This window comes from Monopterus albus, unplaced genomic scaffold, assembly GCF_001952655.1.
Source record: "Monopterus albus unplaced genomic scaffold, M_albus_1.0 scaffold69.1, whole genome shotgun sequence".
NCBI lineage: Eukaryota > Metazoa > Chordata > Actinopteri > Synbranchiformes > Synbranchidae > Monopterus > Monopterus albus.
Window position 1 is genome coordinate 2,838,015 of NW_018127949.1, and position 11,966 is coordinate 2,849,980.

The 11,966-nt window shown below is 39.1% G+C and overlaps 1 protein-coding gene across 3 annotated transcripts in view; it reads right to left on the reverse strand.

Annotated features, from left to right (window-relative positions):
• Positions 1–11,966, reverse strand: part of adamts14 (ADAM metallopeptidase with thrombospondin type 1 motif, 14) — a 30,211-nt gene that overhangs the window by 11,655 nt on the left and 6,590 nt on the right. For 2 of the 3 annotated variants that reach the window (XR_002275357.1, XM_020605346.1), the window contains exons 3-7: positions 11,272–11,428; positions 9,261–9,457; positions 6,175–6,258; positions 3,663–3,819; positions 574–679 (exon numbers count right to left, since the gene is read on the reverse strand). Coding sequence is in view for 2 of the 3 variants with exons in the window: in XM_020605346.1 (XP_020461002.1) it covers positions 574–679; positions 3,663–3,819; positions 6,175–6,258; positions 9,261–9,457; positions 11,272–11,428 (701 nt within the window). In the remaining variant the exon portion in view is untranslated. The remainder of the gene's footprint in view (positions 1–573; positions 680–3,662; positions 3,820–6,174; positions 6,259–9,260; positions 9,458–11,271; positions 11,429–11,966) is intronic. The other variant, XM_020605347.1, reaches the window with a different exon arrangement.

An 11,966-nucleotide genomic window follows, 5' to 3' on the forward strand; every position in this document is an offset into this window, starting at 1 on the left:
AAGTCAACTTAAGCGGCACTCATTCTGATGGACATAAAACTCCAACAAGATACAGCCTGTTAATGACTGAGCTTTTGAAATGCTGGTAGGTGGATTTTGCTACCTGGCGAAGCCAGGCTAGCTCCGGGGTAAGTTAGCTGGCTGCTGGTGGTTGATTAGACCATTATTAATCTTCTACTCTAACCCTCCACAAGAGCATAAATAATCAGATTTCCTTCTGATTAAATGAGTGGGTGAGCATAGTTTTACAGGTATGGTGGAGATGCAAGCTTTTACAGTGTGTTGTCAATATTTATTTTGTATCTTTTAAGAGTAATTTACATTCATAAATTTGGCTGTTTTAAGTGCAGGTGTCATTTGGCTAACATAAGCATATGTTAATACTTTTGGATGGCGTGTTGAGTCTGCACACACGGTGAAGCAACTAGATGTTTTGTTACAGTAAGACAACAAACCCATTAAAGGACCCTGCCTTTGTTAGAGACTAAATTTATCAGGCAAAAAGGCTTATTTGGATGCAGTGCAGACCCTGTGAGACTCTGCCGGTCCATTCATCATCTTGCCATTACTCACACATGGCCGGTTTCATGAGCTACCACAAAGGCTGAGGAGAAGCCGTCCTCATGGTTCAAAGTGCAGCTCCTCAGTGGGTGGCACATCCCTGTGACTGGAGCATAACCTGGGCAAAAGAAAAGACCACAGAGCCCCAATAATGAAGTGCCAGGATGGATGTCATGACATTCTCATACAGGAAAGTTATCTTTTGATGTGAGGTGACATGATTTAAGTTAGAGAGCAGTGTATTATGTAATTCCAGTCACTGTGAACACCTTTGTTCCTCCTTGGGGTGCAGCTGACTCTCAGACTGACACTGGAGTTCAGATAAGTACATTTTAATATTAGGTTATGACAATTGCTTAGTCTCTTTCAGTTAAAAAACCCATATATCTACAGGCAAGGAATGGTGCAAAATAAGGAGGAGCATTAAGATATGAGCTCCTCTGAAAATGTTGGTTTGGGAGGTTCAGTGTAAAATACTGACAAAATGTTATTTTGCCATGTATTTCTGTTTTTCTGCATCTTCATCATGTGGATCACGATTGAAATTATGCTATTATTGTTTTATGATTTACGCATAAGGGTGAACTTCACTTTAAACAAATTCTCTTGCCTTAAAACAAAACAGAAGAAGAAGAGCAAACATTCTCACTCAGTCTACACCTGAACAGCAGTTTTTCATTTAGGCTACAAATCATATGGTAACATTATGTCAAAAAGAAATCAAGGCAGCTTAAGTTTAAAGTGTCACAGTCAGTCTGAGGTGCATGCCTTTCCTTCTCACATTTGTGAAATAGGTAATTCATATATGGAGGAATAGACCTACAAAAGTGTACATGCAGTATTCACACAGGACAGTACACATAGTAAAATGGTCTCTCTCTCTCCCCTCACTGCCTTCCATGTCTCCATGGTGTTGATATACAGTACACACACACCACTGGTTAGTTGTCATCTGTTTTTTTATTATTAATATTCATATTCTTATCAATAGGGATAATGGTAAATATTATGTGCTTTATTAAATGTTGTATCTGTCATTTATTCTGACCACAAAAAAGTGAAAAAACACAAACTCCCCCGAAAGCCATGTAATGGATCACGCACTGAAGTATGGGTAAATGTTTCTTCTAAATGTTTCTAAGTGTACAGGATGTACCGCATAAACGCATTCCTTTAAGGGTAATGCAGTGTCAGTGATCTTTGCAGTAAGTCTGCATTCAGAGTCAGACGGCATTCAGTGATTATAAAGTACCGAACATCTTGGGCCTGTGCCTCGCCAAGGACGTGAAGTACTAAAGACTTTATGACTGTATTAAACCCTTCTTACAAGCACCACTAATGAACAGCAGATACTATAGCATTAGCATGTGGTTCCCATGTGACAGCTTGTGTACTGAACATCTCCTCACTAGCTTGCCAACAGACATCTGCCTGGTACTACAGTTGTTAACCAGAACAACAAACTTTTAAGCAAAGCACAAACATGAAATAAAACTCGATCAAGAGGTGTGCAGCGATTCAGCTTAGAGCGTTTGGTTTGGTTCAGAAGCACTCTTGTCCCAGCCTTCTTTTAGCGGCTTTCAGATAACGTTCATGCTTTCTGACCATCAGAAGATCCTTTTGGCATGCAGCTAAAAAGCAGAAAAGAAGCAGACAGACAGCCGGTGGCACAGACTGTGGAAAGGCATGTATATCCGATTATTTTGATGGCTAGTGATGAAAAAGAAAGGCTGCAGAAAGTTATACCAGTCAAAGCACAGAGCTTTGTTTATTTTTTTAGTTTTTACTACAGTATGGTATGACTTCATGACTCATGAAGACCAAGGTTTGATCCACATAGCTGATGGACCTACTGTAAAATGACAACAAAATGGATGTGAGCCATGAGTGAAATAGCTAAACATAAAAGCAGTGGGTTAGCAAGGCCTTTTATCTTAAAGGCAGATAAAAGGAACTCAGGAGAATGTAGTTATGAAGAGGTCACTGAGAGCTTTGCACATTCAAGCAAAAAGGTGCAGCAGCAGCAGTTACAGTCAGAAATATCTTCCTCTGTTGCTCATGTCATTGGTGAGGAGAGAGATGGTCTTTGTCATCTGGTTGATGGACACTAAACATACTATACAGAAAATATCCCTGACAGGAAGAACAGATCAAAACATCCGAAATCATTCACAGTATTTGATTACGGGTGTATTTATGAACGTCATGAACTCATTACTTTAAAAGATTAAGTTGTATCCATTTGCTTTGCAGCTACACCCTAAACTGAACTATTCTCTTCTATTTATCCCACAGCCTAACATGTGTATTTGGACATAGAATCTATCATCTCACAGCTAAGCTTTGACAAGAGAGTGTGATGTCTGCTCGTGACTCTGAGGCACAGCACAGGGTCTGGCTCAACATAACGCAAGGTGCCATAGAAACTGGGCTTGTTATGAACACAACACAGCAGTAGCTATGGCAACAACCAGAGGTGTGACAAGCAAACCAGGTATCTCAAGTGATTCTCTAAAGATGTCATATGTACTTTAAAAGCTATAACTATAAACAGGTGAATGCAAAGATATTAAAGCACAGAGAATGTTTGATCATTCTGGATCCAGTTTCTCTGGTGGTTTGGCTGCTCACTTCAAATTTTGTTTTGAAGTGCTGAAAAGAAGAAATACAATGTGAGACAAAAGCTAAACTGACAGAACAACATGTATGATACAAAATGCCTCCTAATGATTGCATACATGTGTTATTGAGAATTATCTACTGATTATTTATGAGTTAAGAAAACTTTAAAAAACTGTTAGCTTAAAATGTTAGCTTACATAAATTACACAAGCTTACAATTAGTTCTGTTTCTTCTCTACATGCCAAAAACCTTCTTTGACAATATCAATTTCAGCTTTTCATATTCAGGGTGGCATCAATGTCAAGTCTGCTACTCAGTCATTTTCCTGTGAGGTCGCTGATGACAGGACTGGGTTTGTGACCTCAGCTACAGTTTCCATCGACCTTACCTGGGCAAGACTTGAAGCCAACCCCTTTGTGAATGGAAGTAGATATCAGCACTCAGTCTGCACAGGCCTCGATCGAGAAGAATACAGTACCTTGCATACCTGCGGGACCAAAATCTTGCCTTGTGAGGAAGATGGCATGGTCGTGGTATTCTGCATGGTCGGGATCGCGGCGCTGCTGCGTGTTGGCCCATCGGCACACCTGCTCCAGGCTGCGGGATGGGTTGCCACGCTCGATTAGGCTTATAGACTGCAGAAATACAAAGAACAGGACAAACACTCAAGCTGTGAATAGAAATGTAAGACTTCTCACTTCAGGTGTGCAGGGAATGTTTGCTCCACCAAAAATAAAGAATACATACAGTACACATTGCACCACTTATCAGATACATATAGGGGACAAATTAAAGGAAAAACTAACTAAGTTTATAGTAAAGTGTTTTTAGTAAAGTGCCTCCAGAGCAACTTCAGTGCTCCTCTGTTGAAGGGAGGAAACATCATTCTTCCAGAACATAACCCTTCATTTTCATCCTCATTAAACCATTCAGCACCCTAGTGCTGCAGCCATTAGTCAGTTCACATAAAGAAAGGTAATCAACTACTATTAAGCAAAGATCACTAATATTTTCTGGTTCCATCATCTTTTTTGCAAGGAAATGATTCTTTTCTTTGTCAAATATAGTATGATAATAAACTGAATATCTTTGTACTTGGTTGGACAGAAAAAGACATTTGAAGACACCAGCTTTGCCTCTAGAAATCAAAATGGGCATTTCCTCCAAATTCTGACTTTTTGTGAATAAAGAGATACATAAATCATATTATCAGAAAGATTACCAGCAGATTTAGAAGTAACTCCTGCATTTGTTTTTTAATTGCCCCTCATTTATTCAGCAGTTTTTGTTAATTTGTCACCCATCTGTAAATAGAAGCAATAAAGCTGAAATCTGGATGTGATATTTAATTCATCAAGTTTTCTCAAGCCTCTATTGGTCCGCCTCTTTTTTTAGCAACAAGCTTTGCAGCTTTTAGTTTTTGCCTGTAGGTCAGAGACCCGAGGCTGCACAGGAGACAGAGCGATAGGTGTCTTTTATTACTGCATCGCAGTGGTCCATTCTTGTAGCGCCTCACTAACACAAGCCCGAGGTAGGATGTAAACGCCAATCAGAAAAAAGCGGAAAACTCCCGTGGTGAATAAAATGTTTTGATTAAAGATCAGACTGAGAATAAAAGGGCAACAGCAGTTCACAGGCTGCAGGTGCTTCATTATTAGAGAAACCCACAGCAACCTTTGAGATAACAGGTGAGAATTTTAGCTGATTTGTGTGAATTTTGTGACTTATATTACAGACTGTGAACTGTGCCTGTGCCTTTATAAATGTTTTGAAAATGTCTAATTGAATCTTAAAAATGATTTCAATAAAACTGTGTGCTGTTTGATTATACATCTATTACCATTCATTATAGAATAATTAATCATAGGGTTTTTAAACTCCCTTAACTTTGAAAACTGAGCTGCTTGAAGAGCTTTGTAATGTAGCTGCAGCACCATAAGAACTGACATTATCAAAAAAACTGCAGGAGCTCAAAGTCTCTGCAGCCTCCAGTGGAGCACCAACTCCCACTTCATGTGAAAAAACTGTGCCAAATTTCAGTTTAATTGGATCTTAACACACATATACAAAAGACCTACATGTGACCATAAAACTGGAAATGGAAAACCTTTCTTATTTTGTCTTTCACCTTGTAAAAGAATCATTTTAATTCCCGTGGCAAAACCCAGTCAGGATGAAATAGTGAGGTGGTGACAGCACAGTTTGTACACAGTGTGTGAATCCAAGAAAAATGAAAGTGTCCAGAGGAACTGGCAAAAGATTTGTCTTTCTTTTCTCAGTAGGTATTGAAACCAGGGCTGGCCACACATTCAACGTCCGAGTGCATTTAATTAGTGTTGTGTAAACAGCATTTCTCTGCTTTGGCAATCAGTCTTTAGACAACATCAGTCACTATTCTACCTCATTACTACATATTGAATTTTGACTCCTGCTAACAACTGAGCAGCAACAGGAGAAGAAAACAGAATTAATTCATCCCTACCTAAAGTATAATAAAATGTGAATTTTGTAAATGTTTTGATCACCAGCAAGCTACTGCTTGCTAACTCTCCACTCCTTTGTAGTCCTTTTAAAATATGGGTTATTAAAACAAGCAGCAGGTTATTTATTTCAGTTCCATAATGTTGAAATCATAATCAATTCTTGCTGACAACATTTAAACCTTTTATTTTGGAGGGGTGGGGTGTTATTGAATCTTGCTTCTGGCCACAAAAATAATTGGGACATGGTTCAGCATATCTGTTCACTGGAAGTTGATGGAACATCTTCTGTTATTTTTTATTCAGCCACAGTGGTGAGCTCAGTCCTTCAAATAAAATGTAAAATATACTGTATTGCTTCCTGTGCACAGGTTTAAATCTCTGTTGAGTTATGATTTGACCTGGAAGACGACAGATTCATTTATATGACAATATGTCTGGCTTTAAATCCAGTCCTGCACCAAATATCTTCACTTTAAAAGGTGTTTGAAAGTGTGTGACACAACTCACCTGTCGGTACCCGACTATGATCATGCGGACAAGGACAATGTTGATGCTGGTTCCCAAAGATTCATCATGGTAGATTTCATCAACCTGAAAGGAAATTAACAGCTTCTGTCATTGATCTGAAGGATGGCGAGGAACACAATGCATTTGATGAAGGTGTTTGAGAATGTCTCACGTTATGCAATCAAGCAAATGGCTGTACTTAAAGCTGATGATTAATACACACAAACTACAATCAGTCTATAAGAAAATAACTAATGTTTGTGTGGGCAGGATTTTCAGATGGCCATTGGAAAAACATAGCAGGGGTCTTTGGCTTAATTTTTAACCTCAGAAGTTTCCAAGGGACATGGTACTTGGTAATGAATGTGTGTTTATTAAGTACTACTGAAAAAAACTGGAGATGCTAATCATAACTTCTGTAACTATGCAACTCAACTGGCATCAAAAAGTTATAAAAATAAATTAAGCTTGGTGCCCAGAAATCTGAGGAAGTGACATTCACAACCTTCACACATGCGAGCCTGTTATCCACATGTGTAATACTTCATACTGCGGGCAAGCAAAAGCACAGAGAAGAAATGAAGGATACATTAGTGGATACAGCTTTTAATTGTTTTGTAGTTTTATTTGTATCTGTGAAGCACTTTGAAACTAAACTCTACTTACATTACAAGCTGAAAACAGCTATAGTAAGTAAGTAAATAAATAAATAATGTGTAACAATGATCGGTCAAAGCTCATTATTTAATTGGTGTTGCTGGACAATTCACAATAGCCCCGAGGTAAAGTCCAATTTTTCATTAATTGCACAGTACAGTTGTTGAACTGTTGCAATATTATTTCTGTGCACAAGCTTTAATCTCTCCAGGTGCTAAGAAATCCTAAAAGCACTACTGTGCTTTATGAAAATAATAGCCTTGAAACAACAGAAGCATATGAGGCTATGTATTTACAGAATTACAGGGAGAACAAGCCATGCATTTGGCCAAGATGGCATATAACAAACATATAGCTTGAAAGCCCTCAGAAGTGTCGACTGTGCCAAAGCTGTTTTCAGCTTTTTTTTTTTTTTTCATTTTTAAGCCATGAAATATCTACTCTTTGCTTTTTTGATTCAAGAGGATGTGTTACGGTTAACGACTGAGCATCTACATTCAGATCTAAGTGTCTTTTTATTTAACATGAACAATGATGCTGTCAAATCCCAAAACCAGAGACACCACGTGTCTTCTTCATGAAAGACAGAAATGAATGAGTGCTACTTCTGGGTTTGTTAAAACAGCTACAAGTGTGTGAAGAAAGACTATCTTGGCTCAAGTCCAAATTTGCTCTGGGATGCAGGGCTACACCCAAGGCGTTTAAAAGTAAATATTCCATTCACAGAAACCAGTTCAAGTCAAAGAGCACTGTGAAGAAAACAAAAGTGACCCCGAATGCTCCTAGATTTGTTATGAGCTCAAATTCCTAGACTGGTCTATATTGACCTATATACGTGTTTATGTTGGACCTGAACAGATATGCTGTTGAAAAATAAAGACGTAGCATTAAAAACAGCAATATAAAGGTTCCATGATAACTTTTGTAAACACTGAAGTTGAAAATTTCTCCTGACCAGGAGTCAGGTCTATGCAGTGAACCTTTTAAAACCTTTGTGGTGAGTCCTGCTGAGGGATGGGGCAGCCCCATGTGCTTAGGGATAATTACAAAGCCAGGAGGAGCACACAGAGGGTTGGAATTGGACTGTTTCAGCTGAAAATGAGATTAGCAGCTGTGGGCTACAGGCGCTAGGGTTCTGTGGCCTGTGTACAGCATCACACTGACAAGGACAAAACTTGGTCCATGCTCGAACAACATGGCCATTGTGCGGCAGGAACCTCAGCAGTCACCTTGGCTTTATGCAGACAGGATATTCATAATCAATCCCTCAGGGAGCGTTTCTCCAGGTGGTACTACACGTTGTGCAGCCACAGAGCAGGGATTCAGAGTGATTTGAGTGGGCAGAGCTGTTACAGACACAGCAAGCCTATGGCTTACGAGGGGAACTAAAGAGTTTTGACCCTCTTTGTTTAAGCTGCACCTCTTTTTCTGGAAGTGGTATGGTTCTCACATCAAATTTACTCAGCAAGAAGGGGACTATATGGATATTATTCAGTCAATTTAATATCTCAGGACTTTCCAATCTACTTTTCATGCCAGTGATCTACACAGAGAACTGACAATTACGTAATGTGTGTTTGCAGGCACTTTACATATAATCAGTCAGGGTCACGTTTCTCCTTGTAGAAGACATTTGGAGATGGCATGTGAATATAATAACCTAATTAAATAAACACACCAGTTCATGTAAACATAGGTTGGGCATGCAAGCAGATTTCTGGCACTGGTTTCCATGACTGCCCTACACAGCTCCCAGTCAACTTTCTAATTGGTCTAGTGCAGCTGATCAGACCACCATCCAGGTTCCAAATGGTAACTGTTACAGAGTGAAACCAGCACCCCGTGAAAATCTGACTTGAGAGATTTGGATCCATTAAGTAGCTTATGGTGGTAGGAGCTGGTGGAACCTGTAATTAATGAGCCGGGAGTCGTGCTGTTCCCCCCATTTAGTAATCCATAAACATCCAGAGAAAGTGGTGGTCTGGGGAGAATTGTGGCAAAGTCTAATGTCAGAGAGGGCAAAGAGGAGAAAAACATATCCACAAAGTAATAAAAACAGAAAAAGACCACTAAGCTCACCAATAATGTCATGTAATGTCATCACTGATTTGATGAGTGAGTCACTGTTTTCACACAAAAATGCCAAAAATTCTCTAGCTCAGGCTTCTCCGTTATTAATTTTTGCTGCTTTTATCTGTCTTTTAGGCTGTTAGTCAGATAAATCAATTTAAAGACATCACCTTTGACTTAAGAAAACTGTATTTTTCACAATTTATTAACAACTGCAAAAACAAGCTGCAGATTAAAAAAATACCAGAGATGTTGTAAACATTAGTTGCAGCTCTAGATATTTCATGTTGGGAATTTGCATAAAACCAGCAGCAGGTATTGAGAACCTGACGAGCCGGCTGTGTGAGAATCAGACTTACTATGTTCATGAGCGTAAGAACATAATTCTGCACATGCTCCTTGCCATGGAAGCGCACCACTGAGTCGTCCACAGCCAGCAGCACCTCGATGTTGTAGTCGTCTTTCTTCGCATGTCTCTTCTTGCGTTCAGATTCAGACAGTTTATGTTCGACGAGATCCAGGGCTGCGGGGAGGTCTGCGATCACAAAGTCCGCCACTGCAAACAAATCAATGAATGAACAGACTGTGGGAATATTTTTTCTCTTACTTCAGCTTCTGTAAATGATATATGCTTGTGTCAAACCTGAAAAGAAACAAACTACTTTCTTTGTGTCAGGATGAGCACAAGGAATCTATTGGGAACACTGACAGGGCTATGGACTATATTTTCTAAGACACTCAATCTCAAGTCAAAAGACTAACCCAGACTCATAAATCATTGGCCTGCAGAGCTGGAAGTGTATTTCCTCCATATTCAGGCTAACTATAATATGGGCATTCAGAGCATGAACCCCAGCTGAGTCATATCAATTCCAAACAACATTCATCCATGTCATTTAGCACTTCATCTACTATGACTAGGTCTGTCAGAGTTGAAGCATAGTAAAAGACATAAATTGTGTAAACTTGGATTGTACACATTTAGGCCATAGCACAAACTGTAAGATGAAACTGATCTTGCAGGATGAGATGTGATGTCAGATGAAAATAAAAGTGGGATGCGGTGATCCACACATCTGGCACATTGACTCGATAAAGTGAAAACTGAATTTCTGTCACGTGAGGCAAACACTAGACAGGCAATAAATAGAATGCACTCAAAGTCAGAATATCCGCGACAAAGCTGCATAATAATAGAAGATGTTTAGTGATTGTTGATCTGCACCTGGATCTGCATGAAAGTGCACGTAGACCATCATGTGATTCATGCACCGGTTATTTTCAGCTGTAGATCAAACGTGGGTCAGATTTCACAGATTGTTTTTTACACATTTGTGATGTTCTGCTACATAATCAACCGCACAAATCAACAAATCAATACATCATCTTCTTGATGAAGGTAAGAACACCCGCAGATTTAACAGAAAGTGCTGACTCAGTGAACGCGTCTGACAGAAACTGCCTTGTTCAAACATTCATGCATCATAAAACCTGCCATGTTACAGATTATTGCAGTGCTCCATAATATCCACTTAATTTCAGTTTTATTGATTCAAGCCTGCTGGATACAAGTGGACATATGACAGATTACCTCATACATACCAGAAAATCCACTGGACAAGGTACAGTGTGGAAAATGAGAATAAAAGATAAATGCTATGTTCTGTTAAATCCATTTTAACAGCCGGCTCCAGGAAAAGCTCCTTAGAAGCAATTTCTTCTAAATAAATACAAATAACAGATAAATGCATTACAATATATTTACAATATATTTAAACAGAAAACAGAGTAACTCTTTCCAAACTGTAATTGAATCTAATACCACAGCCTCACATACAGACAAAAGCAAGGATAGAGATAAATAATCACAATGATGGTAGACAAAAGTTATAAAAGATATAAGTTGTGGGTCATAAAAACAAACAAACAAAAAATGTGCCAAAGAATGGGAGAGCATTCATAGCTCAGTTGTGCCTTTAGTTGTATCCCGTACTGTAAAGTAATCTTGTTAAAAAACAACTGGATACTATATCTTAGTTTTGTGGAATCTGAATCTGTGATGTAAAGTATATATGTAATAAATGAGCTAAAACCATTGCCTGTGCTGTATTCATTTATGTATCATTACACTGTTTACTTATTTCCTATTGTTCTATTTTTGTGTTTGTTTTATGTGTAACCTGGGGACAAAATTCCCTCCTGAAACTCTATAATACACTGCAGGATGTGATCTTCAATCATACAGTCGTTGCTATTATTAAGTGTGCTTACACATACTGTATACACTGTGCACACCCACACAGTCAAAAGTCATAAATGCAGACAGTCCTTTTTATTTCCACTGACATCACTGTCTCTCCACTTGCGTACCTTCATTGTGGAGGTCCTCCCTCTGCTGGGCCGTCTCCTGCTTGATGGCTGACCTGCGGTAGACCACGTGAACACGCCCCTTTGCTTCCACGTCCTGTTGGCCCTTCTCAAGGGGTTCAATGAAAAACTCCCCACTATCAGTCCGGATCAGACCTGCCTGGAAAGAAGACGGCTTCCAATTAGTGCTCCCCTCCTCCTTGAAAGGACAGTAATCGCACTGGAGCCAGTAATTATAGTGTGTCTGATCAAATGGAAGATATCGAGAAGGGTTGAATGTGGAGAATGACACAGGTAGACACAATCTGGGGCCTTTCAAGGCCTTCACCAAGATTTATTGAATGTCACTGTGATTGCACCCTGAATGAGATGATGATCAGCAGTGCCTCAGTTCAGCTGTACGTTTCCATCTGCTTTGTGTTCTTTTAAATTGTGTGTCAAATACTCTTAACAAGCTTCTATACCAGCCTACAACTTTCAAATACATGAAAAATGATCTTATCTGCATCTTCTAAGGTGGATTTTCAAAAATGCAACAAACACTGAATTAAAGTAAGTTAAAATTTCTTTTTCAGTTGGACTGCATAACAGTTTTTGGTTTGACACTTGAAATTGTGTTTTACTGTGATAGAAGCAAAGACGTGTTCAGTAAAAGGACAGCGCACTGAAATCTGCTCCGTCTGACTTAGTGAGATGGA